Consider the following 19,616-nt stretch of genomic DNA (forward strand, 5'->3'; position numbering starts at 1 on the left):
GACGTAGAGAAAGTAAAGAACCGAAGCTCAAATTCTGCAATGGAGGTGGAGAGGGCAATAACTCTAATAGATCAGTACTCTTAAAACTTTGAAGATCCTACAGGAATCAGCCTCGAATAGTCGGTCTCCGGATATATTCCGTCTTCCGAAGAAGCCGAAAACCGCGGGAAGCGGCAGCCAAGCGCGCGTTACCTCGTGTATTCCTTGGAAAATATAAAATCGTGTAGCCTTGGTGGCGGGCCCGACTGCCGCTTTGATATCGCCGCGCTAACGAAAGGAAATAAGCCGGCGGCGGCGGCGGTCTCTTGTCGTTCGAACGAACACAGAAAGCATGTCTCTGGATCGTCGAATTCACGGAACACGCAACATATTCACATGTATGTACACATACACATTTCTCCGGGTGATTCTCTTGCGTAACCACCGACGCGATTGTCAAGGTCGAGCTCTAGGTCAAGTTCGTGTGGTCCGAGCACACGAACGGAAACTCTACAACAACAAGAATACAATGTTCTCTGTTAACGCTTAAAAATAGATTACGTATAGGTCATTTGTCAGCAAAATGTTTGGTGAGCTTGAATAATCCTTAACATCATTATCCACGATCAGAAACACCTTTCATGTGAACCAGCGCTTCGTCCCTTGAACATGTAGATGCGATCGCGTCAGTGGCGTCAATTAAAGGTCACCCCGCGTCCACATGTACAACGAATATAGTATAATTGTAAATCTCTCTGATACGATTACGGTTCGCAGCCGAAAAAATTCGGCTGGTCGTGTTCGTTCGGCGGGGCCAATTCTCGGCGGATCAGCAATGGCGTTGCTGCGTCGCCGTTTTTTCAGCTGGTCGTTCTCGATAACGGTCGGAGAACGCCACGAAATTTCCTCCCACTCGTTTAAAAAGGCAGTGTCTGCTGTAACGGGGTCGCGGGCCCGGTTAAAACTTCCGGTGACCCGGTGAAGCCGGGAGGGGATAGGCCACGCGCGGAGACAAATATCGAGGGGACGTTCGCGGCTGTTATTACCCGGCTAGATAAGCGATCCGTCGGAGGATTAATCGACCAAATATATCCAGGTAGGGCCACGCGGTGGCCAATCGCGTCTTAAAGGCTTAAAATACAACTTACGAGTTAGTATATCTCCTTCTAGTCCGAAGCGCACTTTTTTTTGTCTAACGCGTCACTCGAGCGTGGACGCGGCGTCAGGGCTCTTGGAACGTTTTCTGTTGCGGGGAGCGTTTCGTAGCTCGCTAGCTATCGCACAGACACTGCCCCCTCACGCTCGATTTATCGAATATCCTGAACACGGTCCGCTTGTCGGAGACTCTCCCGAATGTTTGGTTCCGCCGTTTAACGCATTCGCCGCTCGTTCTTCGCGTTCGGGAGCTTACGCTCCGATGCTCGATATATTTGGTAATCCCTTTATGATCGGTCGTCCAGGGTGTCTCGAGTCGTGGAGTATCGATCGCGGCGAACTCGAGCCGCGAACGCGTTAAGACTACGTCGTCGTGCCACCGATATAACCGTTGTTCAGGGTCTCTGGCTTGTTCACGTAATCCGTGATCGGTATCGTGTCCTTCTTCTCGATCTCGTGGTCGATGCCGATTGCGTCCATGGACGGGAAGTCCACCCGCAACGGCACCGTCTCCTTCTTCTCAGCGGCCGACAGGATTTCTGGGCTGCCATTTTCGTAGTCTGGATTCGCAATCTTGGACGAGTTAGGGCTGTTCAGGTAGCTCCTCTTGCCAGCGTTCCTCGGGCTTATGGACTTGTTGTCCACGGACAGCTGGCTGATGTTGCTTCGGGACGAGCTCTTCGCGTTCATGAACGGCGAGCTCTTTACCGACTTCAGGCTGTCCTCTACGAATGGCAGATTCAATGTGTCTTTTCCGGAGGCTATCGAGCCCGCTGAAACACCGTCGAAGTCGTCGAAACCCGCCTTCAACGGCACATTCGAGGAGTTCATGTTGTGGCTGTTCATGTTGGTCGTCTTCGAGTTCTCCCCGTACGAGTCCATTCTATAGTGAGGGCTGAAGCTGTTCTTGATGCTGCTTGGCTCGAAGCTCTCGAAGTCGCCGAAATCTTGCCGCAACGGGGAGTCCTCGTCGCCCTCCACCTCCTCCTCTTGCAGGTCTTGCAGAGTCGAAAGTTCTAAGTGCCTGGAAATTAATAACGCAGAATTTTATGAAACGTTAGAGGATCGTTTCTTCAGCTGTTAACCGATAACAACTGCACAACCGAATGTTCACGGTAGTAATATATAAGTACTTACTCGTCAGTTTGCGAAGAGTTCGACCTATTCTGACTTCGAGCCTCGATCCCCTCCTTGCTGTGATAGAAACTGACTTTCTGGAAGGTTTCGACGTCGATGTGATTCAGGAGTGTCGTAACGATGTCCAAGAACGAAGGCCTTCTACTCGCACTGTACTTCCAAGTTCGCTTCATCACGTCGAAAAGCAACTCTGGACAATTCTCTGGCCGCTCCATCACTCCTCTGTCGATGACGTATCGTAGAACCTTGATCGAACAAAAGAACACGGTCAGAAAACGGTCTGATAGAGAATTTCATTCTTCTAATCCTAGATCCAACTATGCGCATACCTGATCGTTCGATAAACCTTGATACGGTTGCGACGCGAATGTGACCATCTCCCATAGTACCACACCGTAGCTCCAGACGTCGGATGAGCTACTGAACACACCGTCCTGTAGACTTTCTGGCGCCATCCATCTGACGGGTAGCAGGCCTTTGCTTCCTTTCCGATAGTAATCCCTCTCGTATATATCCCTGGTCATCCCGAAGTCGCCCACCTTCACGGTCAGGTCTTTTGCGACCATGCAGTTCCTTGCGGCCAGATCTCTGTGCACGAACTTCTTCGTGGCCAAGTACGCCATACCGTCGGCGATCTCGATCGCCATCTGAATGATTCTCTCCAGCTTCGGCGGCGGGTGCTGTTCGTCCGCTGCGTCAGGCCTGTGCCCTCTCAGGTAGGTCTTCAGATCTCCATTTCCCATCAACTCCATGATCACCAGAGTCGGCTGACCGCGCGTCACCACACCCAGCAGCTTGACCACGTGGTGCGAGTCGAAACCTCTGCGAGAAGAGGGGTGTGTTTATGGCATCGATTAGAACTGATGGAAGGATCTACTTGAACAGAGATTATCGAGGACCTGTTTTGACACTATTTTACCCGGGTAGCCATTTAACACTTTTGCAAATGATGACGATGCCTCTTTCAGGATTAAAAACTGGGTGCTTATTGCGTGTTCAGGCGCCCTACATAATACACACGATTCTGACCGTTGTAATCGGTAGGCGACACGCACATTTAATGTCCTTTTACTAATTACAAATGATTAATAGTATGATTAGTTTAGAAGCAAATATCGTTACACTTATTGTAGCGGTAGTTTTCATATTTAATTTATTGGCTCCCGGGTCTAAATGTCCCGTGAAATTTTAGTCACGAAAGTGTCAACAGGCTTTCGGGTATTAATTGTCCTTTAAATAATAACCAGGGAAGAAATTATTTCATTAACCCCTTGCCCTATGATTTTCTTGATGTCCGCAGTCTCCACAATGTCTTCACCATCAATAATACATTTACTCTAAAAGCGAAATATTAATATCAGCAAACTAGTATTTCACGTTGACTAAAAGAAAATGAATAATATTTCTATTTCTTGAATCCATTATGGTATCGTCATCACGAGTCAGACACGATGTTACAAGGCAAGGGGTTAAGCAATGCCCATAACGAATAAGTGTCTGTCCAAAACATTTTCAAGAAACACCAACTGATAGGACCATTTTGTTCACACCGAAGCAACATAATCTGAGGACCAGTTGGGTTTTGTTTCGAGGCTACACGATTTTTCATCATCAAAGAGTCCTCGTTGTTGTTTTAGCAAGGAGGACACGGTTTTATATTACACCCCGACATCCCTATTTCAAAGCATTCCCTAGATCATCGTCGTATCAAAAGAAAAGCTCAGCTCGGTTACAAATCCAATCAGACTCCAAACATTTCGCTTACTTCATAACGGACGCCTCGTTAAGGAACTCGATCCGCTCCCGATCGGTGGCGTTCTTGTTCACGGTCTTGATGGCGCACGGGACCTCAGGTTTGTCCTTCACGATGTCCTTGGCTTTTCCCTCGAATACCATACCGAACGAGCCCTTCCCTAGGCACTTGGTCATCACGATCTTCTCCCTGGGCACTTCCCATTCGTCCAGCACATACGGCATGCTAACGTACTCAGGATTCACCGTAGCGATCAGGGTCGCGTTCGCCACGTTGGCCATGAACTTCCGTTTCAAGAAGTAGTATACCACGAACGACGTGGCCAGCACCAGCAAGCAGAACAGCAACCAGAAGACCAGCCAAAATGTGCTGAGGATGTTTCGTTCCTGGATGTAGAAGTATTTCACCTCCGTATAAGCGCCGTTGCCCGCCAGGCTGGTCGCTCTGATCTTCACCGAGTAGTTACCGACCGGTAAGTCCCTCAACACGTACGATTTTCCCTCCTTCGTGAAGTTCAGCCTCGTAATGCACACCACATTCGGCCCGTACTGGAACAGCAAAAATTCTTTGACGATCCATAGGAATACTCGTAAGCCTTCGCAAGCTTTTAACCCTCCGGTTTCACCAGTTTTTTAAATGTAGTTGTCGCACACTGGCCCAATTTAACCCAAGCCGATCATTAATCAGCTGTTGTTTAAAACTATTTGTTAAATTAAGTCGCAAAAAATTCTGAGATGAAGTTTGAACATTATAGATTATACTTTCATTGTTAAAAATGAACATTGAAAGCTTCGTCGTCTTTAAAAAAATTATTGAAAAATAAACAAAATTCTGAAAACATTTTTTAGGATACCTGAAGCTGTCAGTAGTACCATTTTCAATTATGCCTTTCAGAGACGTTTTACTTCAAAGTTAAATTATCGAGCAAAAAATTAACCACGAGGGAAAGATCGAGCCCCATGCAGCTCTAAAAAGTAGATCTCCAGCTCATCTAGACTGTAGACGAATTCCATCTCTCTGAATGTAATATTTTAAAGGATTACAGTCGAGCCATACAGAGAAGCTAAAAGTCGGCCATCGCCAAAGAGTATCCACGACAGTCGCGTCCAAAGAACCCGCCCCTTCTAAATTAGTTTCCCTTTTAGGTCAGTACGGAGAATTTTGTGAAATACTGAATTAGGTTCCAAGTCCCCAGCTGAACCGAGTTCCGCGAAGGAAGCTTCTATTTATGCTTTTATAATGCTCGCTGCACCTCCCTATATCGTTACTGTCCCGAACAATTATCGCTCCGATTTTGATGAAACTTCGTATGTCTCTTAAGCTGTCAAAAATAAGGGATACGTATTTTTTTTCATCGGCTGAGACGCGACTTTAAGGGGTGTGAAACCACCCCTCGAAGTTTCGATCCGAAATATTGTTGTTATAAACAAATTATATATCGAACAATTTGTTAGCACCATATTATCCTACACAAAAAACCGCAAACCTCGTCCATTAGAAGTTTCCATGTATCTCCCCTGGTTTTCGAGATAGAACTTTCGGGTCGAAACTTCGAGGGGTGGTTTCACCCCTTAAAGTCGCGTCTCAGCCGATAAGAAAAAATACGTATCACTTATTTTTGACTGCTGAACAGACATACGAAGTTTCATAAAAATTGGAGCAGGACACTTCCGTGTCTTATCTTGTAAGAACATTTCTCATTGATAATCTCTTGGTGTTCACTCACGTTTTGTACGTCCACCCTCTTGTACTCGATCTGGTAGGTGACAATCAGCCCGTTCGGCTGCGGAGGCTCGTCCCACTGAAGCGTAACTGTGGTGAGACTGTTGTTCTCGCCGGATATTCGCATCTTGAACGAATCAGGGGGTATATTGTCGGCGCTTTCCAGCGGCAGGGTCCGATAGGTCCGCATGATCTTGGTCGAGCACTTCTTCAAGGTGTCGTTCATCTCTTGATGCCTGCAGACTTGCACCTCGATGTTGTAGACCGCGAAGTGTCGGAGATTTTTCATCGTGAACGAAAGGTTCGTGCTGGATATGTTCCGCTCAAACACTATGTAGCTGTTGTTCTCCATTTTGTCTAGGACAGGCTGAACGTATGGGAAACGTCCGAGTGAATTATGGATGTCGGTAATGTTCAGGCAGCACGGTAACGCTTTTATTTAAGATTCGATTACTTCAGCTACGCTTTGCAAGATTCGATTATTTTAGCTACGCGACATAAGAATTTTGCAGTCACTCTGGATGGCGATTTACCTACCATCGCCTCTGCGGTTGAAATTTCAAAGTCGTACAAAATAATGCACTTGTGTGACGAATATACTCGGTGTGTAATATGGACATTTTAATCATTTTTTAATTGTATTTTTATGAAACTTGTACCAATCGATATTTCGATAGTTTTAAGTTATACACTCCAGCTTGTAGATATTAGGATATTTATTGAAAACACAATAATTGTTATAGGGTATTATGAAATTGCTGGAAGTCTGAAATAAATATTGTTTAGGGCATACTAAAACTCTGTGGACAACGCTAATGATACTATAATGTAATAAAACTGGACCAGAATATATCATTCTTACGCAATATCACGTTTTCTGCAAACAGACCGAGTGTCCTAATAATTAAATATATGAACTAAATATATTAGTAATATTGTCATCCGAATGGAATATTGTCCAAATAAGATTTTGTCTGAACTCGACCATGGCTCCAACCATGGCAATATACTTAGAGGCCACTGTAATCGATATTCTACAATGAACGACAAGAACCGTCGTTCCATAAAACTTCGATTATAATCAACTATTATACCTGATCCGGCGATCTATCCGCGCCACCGACCAACGCGACTCTCGCGACATCGCGTTTTCTCCTCGACCGACGTTTCACGTACACCTGATTGTGGACCGCGTCCTCGAAGGCGATCGCGCTGGAAGCCTCCTTCTCTCGAAGCGACTGATCGTTCTCGCGATCGGCACACTCGCAGGTGCTCTCTGCGATGATCGTTTCCTCCTTCTCCTCCTCGATCCTCTTCCTCTCCTCCTCCTCGGCCGAGATCGCCTTCTTGTCCGTCAGCAGGATCGCTGAAAGACGATGTATTTTATTCACGAATATCTTGAATTGTGGCGCGATCACAGGACGATAAATCGATCGTTTATTTTGAAAGTGGTGCAAGTCCATTTTCTTTTGTTTCGAGAAAATTAAATGTTAGCAGATCTGACAATTAAAAAACATAGGTTTTTGTTTAACAAAGCATTGGAATTTTTTAAGATATTAAATACTAACTAGTTATAAACAAAAAGTTTACACTGAATTAAGCATAAATCACGTCATATCTCATTTTTTTTTAAAAAAGGACTTACAACCACTTTCAAAATAAACGGTCCAAATAATCACTTACGTTCGTCGCAGTAGTTCCTCTGATCGATGAAGTTTGGATCGTCGGGCTCCCATCGGCCAAAAATCCGATAATGCGAAAGGTTCCCGTTTTTGTGAAGTGGCGGGAGCCAGGACATCCGAAGTTCGTTGCTCGAGGTGCTCCAGGTCTTGAAGGACCTGGGTACGCTCGGCGCCTCTGGCAACGTTCGAAAATACGTCAGCTTGCTCTGGGCGCCGGATCTCTCCGTCGCGATCGTGTACGTTTTCACGTAGTACGCGTACTGGGTATACGGCTGCAGCTGTGACAGATAATGCGTGTGCACGTTCTTCTCCGGTCGGAGAACCGACGATGGGTCCATCAGGCTGTAGTTCTTGTTCACGGACACGTCGTCGACCTTCCAGCCGTCCCCGCCGCAGGCGTCCCTGCCGTCGTACATCGTGACGTTCCTGTTGGGGGCCTCGATGAAGTACACCACATAGCTGAGCAACGACCTGGCGTCATGATGAATGAACGGTTCCCACTCGATCACCGCGCCCCACGGTGACTTGTTGCCTACACGGGTTTTCAGCTCGGTCACGTTACAGGCCACCTTGTCGCCGTTGCTGTTCGGCGCCACCTCGTAGTCGGTGAACTTCTTCAACCCCGCCCTCTCGCGCAACGCCTCGATCTTGTACAGACATAGTTTCGGATTCATATGAAAGAACATCTTGCCTGGCTCGCCCTTCGACTCGATCTTTATGTCCCGGTGCCAGCTCCAGTCCCATAGCTCCTGTAGATTCTGGTTGTCCATCACCAGTAATGAATACTTGGAGTTCTCGACGTCGTTGCCGCGAATCAGTCGTAGATTCTTGAGAAAGTTCAGGGAGATCAAGGGGAAGCTGCGCACGATCTTTAGATTGCCGTCGATCTCTTCTATGGTGCTCAGACTGTCCTCCAGCTCCTTCACGATGTTCTTGCCGCCGCGGATCTGGATCACCAGACTACCAGTGATCCGTGTACAACCGCGTAGCTGTTGCGCGGATGCTATGCTATCTACGTTCGCCCCGGTGCATTTCTTCTGGCATGGTCCTTCGCATTTTTTACACAACAGCCGCCCGTTTAGCTCCTCCTCTATGTAATCGGGGGGACACTCGATCACGCAGCTCCCGTTGAACGGTTTGTACGGCAGGCTCTTCTTCACGTTGAACGCCTCCAACGGCTTCTCCATACGGTAACACATGTTCTCCTCTATGCAACGATAGTTCATGAACTCGAGGGTGGCGTTTGGGCAGCTGTCCCTGCAATCCCGATCGGCTGTCATCACGTCCTTGCAGACCATGCAGTCCCTCGACGTCGGACCTGTGCACCTACCCAGACACGACGGGTGGCAACACTTGCCGGCTATGTCGCACGCGTTGTTCTCGCACTTCCGCTCGCAAACTGAAATCGAAAATTAATGCGTATCGCGATGATCGGTAACGGTGGAGGATTCCATTTGTCTTCCACGGCGTTGGATGATTTTGTCGCTGGAGGTTCATACCGAGAACTACAGGAAATTCTCGATGAGTGTTCGAAGACTCCTCGGCAAGTAACATTAAATATTTCATAAACTAATGGTCATATGTGGCTGAAACAAATATTATTGGCTTTAGAATTTCATGCTCTATCGGTGTGATGGACCTCGTTAAAAAGTCAGTGTTACACCTAGGAACCTCTCCTTGTCAACGCCGAGGAGCCTTCGAACACTCATCGAGAATTTACTGTACCGTACTGAGAGGGAATTGCATTTTCTTGCGAATGTACAGGCGAATACCACATCAGTGGTTCCGAGTAAATAAGTCTACACTGTTCGTTCTCGTCAGCAAGAAATCCTGTCACGTTCTTCGTGGAGACACGTGGCGATGCACGAATTGGGTCTGTAATTTCTGCGAGGGGACGATTCACTCGATAATGAACCAGCGAAACAAGGTTCGCGATCGATAGAAAAGACTTGGCTGAAACCTACGACGGAATCCTGAGGAAATTACAGGTCCATAATCACTATGGTCGCACAAGAATCGCCTGCTCGAGGTCGCTGTAAAACGTACCCTCCATTTGATGGCGATAATAGACCACATTGGTCTAGATCTGATCGGTTCAGGGGAGTAACTTAAGAACACGATTGTACTATTTGTTCGTCCGCATACGGCCATTAGTTTATGAAATATTTAATGTTCAGTACCGAGGGGCCTTCGAACACTCATCGAGGATTTACTGTACACCCAAAAGTGCGTTTCAGAAGTGTTCCGAGTATTAGGAAAAAATGCTGGTATTAGTGTATTACATTAAATGGGGTCTACTATCAAAGATACAATATCAATATTGACGAATAAATAGATAGTTTTTGGAATAAATAACAAAATTCCAGGAACTTTTTGATCGAAGTCGAGGGACACGCGAAGGTTCCTAGCGTTCGACGAACCATAATTCAGGGACGTGGCGCGCGCCCACGGTCGAAACCGCCCACGTTGCGCCGTATATACGTGACACGCCGCCAATTTCGTCGTCCCTTTTCCTCCAGACAGAACGAATCGGAACGGACAGCATCCATTTTCCGCAAGGCCAACGAATAATCGGATAATTTCGGCCGGGAAGGAGAAAAGGACCGAGCGCGTCACGGCGTAGCGTGGGTTTTCTCGAAACGCTTGTTCCTCTCTGTTTATCTCCTCGAAGACGAAGGGGAAGAGGTCTACCGGGAATTTCCCCCCGCGACCAGTTTCGATTTAACCCTCGGATTCGAGGGTCATGGACGGATCCATCAGTGACCCCGTCGATGAACACGGTCTGCTCCAAATCTAACATAATTTATTATTTATTTATTAAATATAGAAAAAACTAGTTGCTGCGTCCACACCGAAATGTTTGTTTTTGAGAAATCACATCGTTGACTAATATCACGTCGAAGTTTTATGAGATTTGGATCATGAAAAACCGACTTGCAGCAGTCAAGGTAAAGGTAGCTTTTTTTGTAGATAGGTGAAAAAACGAGCTTGGAAAAAAGAGTCAATATTAACCCATTTGCACCGATAAACGGAATATTCCACACGTCAAATATTTTTGTACACTGCATAAAGTGCTAAAAAAATACTTCTGTTTTTCCTGAAAATCTAATGAGTTTTTCTTAAATAAATATTTCTGTTCAATTTTTCGACATTTTTTTCAGATGAATACATAGAATAATACGAGGTTAAAATATATTTCCGTAATACGGATCATTTCTTAATCTGGAGGATCGGTGTAAATAGGTCAACCCTTTCGTTACAGTGGAGAGGACCACGAGTGTGCTACCGATATACGGGACTGTTGAGTCGCGAGACTATACTTTATCGGAAACAGTGTCACATCCGATTAAAGCATGTCATTATTTGAATTAATTGAATTCAAGTACATTCGTAACTGAAGTGAAATTTTGATGAGTAACTATAGACTATAGTCTATAGTCACCTTTGTGACACAACAAACACTCAGTCATGTGGGTGATTATAGTCACCGTTAGTATACCACGAGCGCTCGATATTGGGTAACTATACCCATCGTTAATAACGACAGGGTTAAATATGTTTCGAACTTGCTGAAACATTTATCAGAACGTGTTGTCCGGGAAACGGGAATTACCGAAGGAAACATCGAAAAAGTGTTTCAAGCAATAAGATTCCGCCACAATGTTTAAAAAAGGCACGATTTATCGCGTTTTTATCGAGCACTTAACCCTCATCCGTTTCTCATTTTCCTTACTTAATTTGTTCCTCACTGTCAACTTTACAGAGCGGTAGAAAATTGATAGAATGAAGAGATAAATAGTTAAATTTGAAACTTAAATGGGCCTAAACGTAGGTCAGTTAGGAAGCTGTATACTGTGCTAAACTTGATTAGAAAGTCGAATTCGAACACTCATCGATAATTTACTGTAACGCGTGCGAGTAGGGGGTATTCCTAACGGGAGATTTATCGAGCAGGCAGTTATCGTGAGTTTACTGTATGCGATTGGCGTGTATTACTTTGTTGGCAGTGTTGTTGATTCCAGCACAAAGTCTCCTGCGATTTTGGCGATCTCTGCGGACAGTGTTTCTCACACACAGGGCAGCCGTTCTTCGGATTGTTTCCCTGTGAACAGAAAATTTACGAAATTAATACGCAGAGATTTAGAAATGAGAAAGGTGTTTTGTAAATACCAGTTGAAATACCAACTCAAATGAAAAAGCAGACTTTTCTGGAAATGGAAATCTACAGAAATATTTTAGAACGGTTTCGAAGATTTAAGACAGAATTTAATGAATTATGGGAAAAATATGGTTTTAAGTCAGAAAACTTTGTCATATATTTGCTTCTCAATAATAGAAGGATTAGAAATGTAATCACTGTTAAACAGCGGGTATAGAATCGACTATATCTCCATAAACCAGCATTGATCGTTTATACTCACGACTCTACACAACTTAGATTCCATTTGTCTACAAACTTTCAGCAAAGTTTCATCGAAATCGATGCATAAAGCAGCGTAAGAATTTCTTGTGCCGCCTACACAGGGCTGTCGGCGAACAATTATCTCGTAACGCGTGTAACGCGTGAGACACAACAAAACAATACAACCGCGACCGCGCCTATAACTTACACGCAGAGATGGACAAATTCATTATCTAGATAAAAAATTTCGAATAACGAATAAAAGATAAGAAAAGTATTTCGCCATTTTCAATTGCTTAAACGTGGAAATTACAACGTTTATCATAAGATGATATTATTTCTTAACTGAGTAGGCATTTAGAAAATGATTACTGAATCTCATTAACTGTTTAACCCTTTCAGACCTGGTGGTCGCATTAGTGTACATGCAGTACGATACCATTCACCATTTGCCTTTGCATGATGTTTGGCCTCAAAATCGATGCAAGTTCCCAAAACGTCCTTTCTGGTCAAGGATCCAGTGCAGAAAGTGTAAAGTCTGAATTTATGCCTCCAATGGGAAAGAACTGTTACTTAAAATTTCACACAAAGTCTTAGGTACAGTGTGTTAAAGATCAATATTTCTCTTATAAATTTGAATCTTTTCATGTTTCTTCATTTGTGCTCTCTCGATATATGAGTCCTAATGTACACATGTATGTACATTTAGTACCTACAAAACTATGGGACATATAAACATTTTTTAAAGAAAATCTAAACAGTCTACTGACTGAAAATGAGTAATCAAACATTTTTTTAAATCTCAACACATTGACTGCTACAGTGAAAAAGGTCGTTCGTAGTCAGACATACTTTATTTCGTTTTTTAAGACATAAATCATCGAAAATGTATGCGTTTAGTCAATAGAGTTGTCTTGTTTTAAATTATACTGTGATATTAATTTTACAGAAAAGTATTCTAATGGTATTCAAATAATCCAGCCTCTTTGAAATGTTTCAAATACGAGTTATCTCGTAGTTGGCAGTCAACGTGTTAAAAAACAATTAAAAGATCAGGTTTAAAGAAAGGGTTAAAGATCAGAATGACCATCTTAGATACTGCTGCTTTTCCTTCTATATTATTTAAATAAAATTCTACCCAACTCTGTTTACACGCTCGTAACGAAGAGTCACACTATTCGTCGACCCATTTCCACGAATGGGAGCGGCGAAATCGTCGAAAGGAACATCACGCATTCTACTGGTAGGGACTGCGAAGTCTACGGGGCAGGCTGCTCACCTCCTCGTTAACCACGCACACGGAGGCCGAAAAGAATTCCTTAACTCGACGCGCCGCTGCGGCTGTACAAACCGGCGGCCTAGGATCGATACGTCTGGCGCCTTCTACTATTTATTTTTATTGCCGTTGTACCTACTATTTCCCCGCCTAAACCGAACTTATTTCTATATACCTAGGGAAACCGAATCGCGATACCACGCTCTCTTCTCGCCACGGCTTATTGTTCCAGCTAAGCATTCGGGTTCGTCCTGGGAACCATTTTTTCGCGAGAAAATCTTCTATACAGGGTGTCCCAAAATTGCTTCGACTCCCGGAAATAAGGGGTTCGTGAGATGATTTGAAACAACTTTTTCCTTAGCGAAAATATTATCCCAGGCTTTGTTAACGAGATATTAACGAAAAACCCTGACCAATCAGAGCGAGTCTGCCGTCCGAGCTCCCGCGGTAGCCTTAGCTACGCACTGCGATTGGTATTTACTGAAATAAATTATAACTAATTGTTACTCGTTGAACAACCCATAGATTTTGCGATGAAATACTTAGAAGAACTATAGACATCGGAAAACAATCACGAGCTTATTCGATTCGGGTAATTAATAGACGTTGGATCATTGAAATTAAGTAACTGAGCATAACTCGTGCACTGATCCAATACAAATTCGTAAATACAATTTATGTTAATACATCTTTAAAGCATCGACGACAGTACCACAGCGGTGATTGGGCAAATTTCGATCTCACTTTTTGTCGTCGCAACTCCCCAAGATACGATCGATATTTTCGTGACGAGAATTACCGTCGAGGAGTGATATTCGTCTCGAGTTTGTCGCAAGATTGCGAACGGGGAAGTAATCGAAGAACCGTCGTGAATCAGGGAGAGTTTGAAAAGCAGACTGGGAAAAACTTTTGGTGTCGCGAGATTCGTGATTGTAATTTCTTCTGCACGTTGAAAAGCTACTAGCATATCCACTCGCTTGAATTTTCTAGCGCGTCGACGGTCTACTAATTAACCCTCTGACCCGGTCACGTTGCATCGATCACCCTCCACGACCCACTACTCTCGCGACGATCGTTCTTTCATCCGGGTTGAAAGAAACGAAATCTACAGGGTGATCCATTATGGAAGGTGGAACCCAGTGCTGGCAGATTATCCGATTTATCGCTATTTTTAGCGACTTCTGTGCTAAAATGGCGACGGATTTTTTGAAGAAATATCGCAAATCGTAAAATAGATGATTTTGAAATTTATGCATATTATATATTAGGTGTGTAAATTAATTAATAGCCTTGTTTACATATATTTCGTTGTTTATTTACAAAAAACCAAAATACTGTCTAGTTTTGAAAATATTCCTCGTCGTTTTCTACATATTTACGCCATTTCTTGGGCAGTTGGCGAATCCACTCTCAAAAATGTGATGGAAGCTGTAAGCCAATAATTCATTGTGAGGTTCATGAATTAATTTGGACACCTAATATAATATAATTTAATGTTGACCCCGTGTTAACAGCTTTAGGATTTTTTAGAGAATCTTATAAAAAATGTGGCAACACTGGTAAAATCGTTGAAGGAAGGACACCAAATAAAAAAAATGGAAAATAATATTTTTTTAATGTGAACTTGACACAAGGTTAGACCGAACCACCAGTCAGATTAAATAAGAAGTTTATTCAGTAACAAACGTAGCTACGAATTGTACAGCGACCGTATGGAATTTCTGATAATTTCGAACTCACGTGAAAATTTCCGAATGATTTTTAAAGGCTAGTATTATTGATGATTCAGATTCACAGAGCACGAATGAGAGTATTTCGGGTACAATGACCGCAACCTTTGGAAGCAGGAATATGCGCAAAAGATAAAATTCTAAATATTTGCATGCGTGTAATCATTTTGGAGGCGAGTATATTACACGTCGTTTACGAGCGCAAATTGATGTTGAAAACTCATTGAGTACCGATGCACTTGAATACCGTCGATATCATGTGTTTGTCTATTGCTGGCTATTTCCATTCACGTTGAGAGTTATTTGCAGACGTTGACAGTCGTAAGATATTACTTCTTTACCATCGTACATTTGTGCCGTTTCATCATGCTCATCATTCAAGAACTCGGCGCAACGTTTATTCGTCACTGCCGTGTTTAATCTGTAAACACCTATAGTGTTTTCCTTGAATTGTGAACTTTCTTTCACTACCATTCGTTCATGTCATATTTAATATTTACCTTTTCACAATAACGACATATTTTCATAAGTATTGTCCTCAAATTTTTCGAGAGACTTTGGTTGGGTGCGTCGTAGTTTCAAAAATCATAGTAGTTCAATCTAAGTAATTCTAGAAACAAGGAGTTCCTACTAACAGTCTAAATAGTTCCACTCCAATAAAACAATATAAGTAATTCCACCAAAAAGTATATAGTTCCTACTGACAATCATAGTTCCACAAAAAGAAGTAATTCTTACTAACGATGTAAGTATTACAAAGAAGTAGTTGTTACTAACAATGTAAACAATTTTACAAAGAAGTAGTTCCTACTAACAATGTAAGTAGTTCTACAAAAAAGTAGTTACTACTAACAATGTATATAGTTCTACAAAGACGTATACAGTTCTTACTAACAATCAAAATAGTTTCCCAAAAAGTAATTCCTACTAACAATACAAGTACTTCTACAAAGAAGTAGTTCTACAAAGACGTATATAGTTCTTACTAACAATCAAAATAGTTTCCCAAAAAGTAATTCCTACTAACAATACAAGTACTTCTACAAAGAAGTAGTTCTACAAAGACGTATATAGTTCTTACTAACAATCAAAATAGTTTCCCAAAAAGTAATTCCTACTAACAATACAAGTAGTTCTACAAAGAAGTACTTCCTATTAACAATATAAGTGGCTCCACAAAGAAGTAGTGCCCACTATAACAATCCAATTAGTTCCACAAAGAAGCTCAGTATCAGAATTTCGACGACACCCTGTGCATCGCTGATTGGCCACGTCCAGAGATCACAGACACGAGTACGACGAGATAATTACTCGAAAGCTGAAACGTTCGAATAATGAAAAGCAGTGGCGAAAAAGAGAGGGAGAGTCGAACGTCGAGGAGAAATTGAATTTGCAGCGAGTTACGATGCGATGATTTGCGATGTCGACGGTTCGACGCAGCTACCAGGGCTTGACAGATCGGGAACCGATGGATAGATTCATCTCGCGAGACAGCGTAATACGCGTGCACGCGAGCACGAACAGCGCTGTGGAAATCAATAGGGAACACACACAAACGCGACGCAACTGTTGGTACGCGTACGGAAGAAATGATCGTCCGTTGCGCTTCAATTAGCGAACAATCCAAATTTTAATAAAACACCCCGTTTTAAAAGGAAATCGGGGGTTGGCTCTCGCGTGTGTTTTATGATTCCGACCCGCTTCGAGAAATAATTCAGAACGTATCGCGGGACAATTAGACCGTCCGATTTTCTGTCTCTGATCACTAGACTGAGGAACTTAATGCAAAATAACAATTTTCCAAGCGATTTGAAAGGACAGATGTGAAGCTTGAATTTTCTTTCATTTCTTAGTGATTTTATTATTAGAAGAATAGAACAGAAAATATACGAGGTCCGATGTTGACTTTACCATTTATCTACCAAAATGTTCTTACACCATTAATTCTTTTAAAGATTCATGTCATGAAAGACATTATAAACGAGGATCTTATGATAGCTGCAGCCCGCATGTAGTCATCACTTGCCCGGAGGACAGTCATTTATTATTGTGCAACGCTGACTTCCAGGAATCGTAGCAACAATATTATTCGCAACCGACCACACTCGTACAAACAGAAGATCACATTTCCACTAATGAACAACTACAAGTAACCAATCAGAAACCGAACAACATCGACAAAGCATAATTATGTATCGATATTCATGAGAGGTCGCAAGCAACAGTCAAACATAGGACGCCATGTATGCACTCGGATCACGTTGTAGCACACGCATCACAGTTCACGTGGCTTTTATTTAAGTTTAGATTTCTGTTATTGAATTGCGTCCATTCATTTAACCTCTTCGGGGGCGAATTTATTAAAACCAGTTGAAGTATTTTGTTTTTATTTTTCAGATATATTTAATTAAAATATATTCATAAGTATTAACAACACTCAATTAGTAGAGTACACTGCTTTGTTAGGGAATTTCCTAGTGAGTATTTAATTACAATTTTGAAATGATGCTTGAATGAAAAAAATACTAATCGTACACTATACGTGACAGGATTCCTGAAGAGATTAAGTCATAATACATTAATGATGTAACATCACAGCTCATCACTGCATCATTTTCCAATTAGTTCCACGGTTATTAATTTATCAAACGCAGTGGCGTATAAATTGAGGGTTTTTCTCATCACAGAATATTTCAAAGAGGATGTAGGATTTATGGCGTGTAGAGCGCGAGATCTTCTTGGTTTTCCGAAAGATTTTTCAAACAAGGTTTCTACCTGTCTCGTAACTACGAGCAGAGAAAGTAATTTATGAAAAGGTAACCTAAAATTTATTATACGAGAGCTATATAGGAATTCTGACGTTACCGATTTGTTTGTGAATAACGAAATATATCAAACGTTAAGTTATAAAATAACACTTACTAAACCTCGTCGGCTCACCCCAATTAATTGTATTCGTAAATTTAAAAAAAATTGCTAAGATATAATAAAAAATACAAACGAAAAAGTGGAATCTAAAATATTGTTCGAGGACTAGTCTAGGTTTAAGTAGAAACATCCTGTACTGTTCAGACAAACTGGTGGTAGCATCAAAGAATATTCAGTATCTTTTTTTCAGGTCTTTTATTTTACTATTTCATCTATTCCAAACGGTTCCAATAATATCTAATCATATTTTTGCTACCTCGAACGTTAATGGAATCACGTGACAAGAATTGCATTCGGAAAATTCAATTCAGGTGGGGAATTTCGAGTATCGAAATGAAATTAACGCTGTAGCTCGGGTGTTCTTTCGAACTTCCTGCTCAATGATCGTCGAGAAGAAGCCGCGTCTTCGTTCACCGGAGATTCGAATCTCTTTGTCCGGAAACTGATCCATCCGAACAGAGGCTATCATCCCGTACACCGGATTTGTCAGGGCCGTTCTTTGCGCAGGGACGCTTTTTCATGCGATTTCGTCGTTTCGATAAGAAGAATCACGTTCGAAGCCTCACACGAACAAAAACTTAGTTTTTGAAACGGTCTGGCGTGAATCTACTTTGGCTTTCAATCTCCTTGCTCGATTTACCGATCCAGCGATTGCGAAAGAATCGTTCGTGGAGGTATTATTGTCAGTCCTAAGTTGGACATTAAAGAAGTCAACTTCTGAGAATCGAGTCTCGGTCGATCGAGGATTAAAGGTTCATTTATACGTAAGAAGCTGTTATACACAGGGTGTTTGATTTATTTCGACTACCACACAATATACAGGGTGAGTCAATTAGAACTACTGCCTAAAATAACTCGTTATGTATTGGTTGTATCGAAAAACGTTTTAACACTAGATCGGTGGATAAACATGAAAAACTTTTGAAAATTTAGAAATTTATTAATTTCTTCACTTTCAGATCGTAATAAAAGGTGCAAAAGATCTGAGAAAATTTTAATCGTCGTTGTAAGAGTGTATTGACAAGTCGTTTTAACTTGCTTGGTGGTTCTAGTGTTAATGAATTATGTAGCATTTAGTAGCACTCGCGACATACGAAATCACTGTCAACTGATAGATCATCGGTTTGAGAGATGAAGTTCACTTTCACTATGACGTCTCGTCCCATCTGGCACAAATATTACTCGAAACTATAGAATAAATTATTTCTGTAATAAGATTCGGTCTCGAAGTGAAACGATCTTGGAACTTTACACGACAGAAACGCATATTCGGAACATCGGTGACTGTTGCGGTAAGTAGAAACAGTAAGGAAAGGACGGACACGGCAGCCAAGTCGTATCCAGGAATGGCATGCACCCAACGAAATATTCAGATTCCATTTTCTTCTCGCAAAACCAAGTCTCTTATGGAAGAACTTCATTCTGCAGTTTCGATTTATTGTTGCACGGGGAATAGTTCCAATCTGGACTGTACCATCATTGCCAATGCAACATAAATATTTCGAACTGTAAATTTCTATCGCTCGAATCGACTAGTAACTTCGATTACTTTTTCTCGTACTTGAAAATACTTTTGTTCAAAAGACACATTCCGAAACTTAGATTCCAGCAATCTATAACCGAACGGACCCATGCATCGTTCGGCGAGGATGTGAAAGCAGAGGGATTAGATTGAAATTTTCAGAAATCGTTCGAGGAAGTCTGAACGACAGTTTCATGAATTACACGTTCGCCAGAGCAGCGTCTTCTGTCGATACATATTATGCGAAATCACGAGGCAACAGTGACACTATCAACACGAGTGACCGCGATCGAGAAAGAGAGAGAAGACAACATTTAATTAATACTGTTC

The 19,616-nt window shown here is 42.4% G+C and overlaps 1 protein-coding gene across 1 annotated transcript in view; it reads right to left on the reverse strand.

The window, feature by feature from the left end:
- Positions 1 to 1,311: 1,311 nt before the first annotated feature.
- The window catches only part of LOC107187776 (insulin-like receptor), a 78,628-nt gene continuing 60,323 nt past the window's right edge, over positions 1,312 to 19,616 (reverse strand). Inside the window, exons 4-11 of the mRNA XM_015575952.1 lie at positions 11,425 to 11,530; positions 7,430 to 8,827; positions 6,841 to 7,112; positions 5,751 to 6,113; positions 4,037 to 4,572; positions 2,601 to 3,093; positions 2,272 to 2,516; positions 1,312 to 2,158 (exon numbers count right to left, since the gene is read on the reverse strand). Coding sequence (XP_015431438.1) covers positions 1,498 to 2,158; positions 2,272 to 2,516; positions 2,601 to 3,093; positions 4,037 to 4,572; positions 5,751 to 6,113; positions 6,841 to 7,112; positions 7,430 to 8,827; positions 11,425 to 11,530 — 4,074 coding nt within the window. The 3' untranslated portion in view covers positions 1,312 to 1,497. The remainder of the gene's footprint in view (positions 2,159 to 2,271; positions 2,517 to 2,600; positions 3,094 to 4,036; positions 4,573 to 5,750; positions 6,114 to 6,840; positions 7,113 to 7,429; positions 8,828 to 11,424; positions 11,531 to 19,616) is intronic.

Source organism: Dufourea novaeangliae, unplaced genomic scaffold (assembly GCF_001272555.1).
Source record: "Dufourea novaeangliae isolate 0120121106 unplaced genomic scaffold, ASM127255v1 scaffold16, whole genome shotgun sequence".
Lineage (NCBI taxonomy): Eukaryota > Metazoa > Arthropoda > Insecta > Hymenoptera > Halictidae > Dufourea > Dufourea novaeangliae.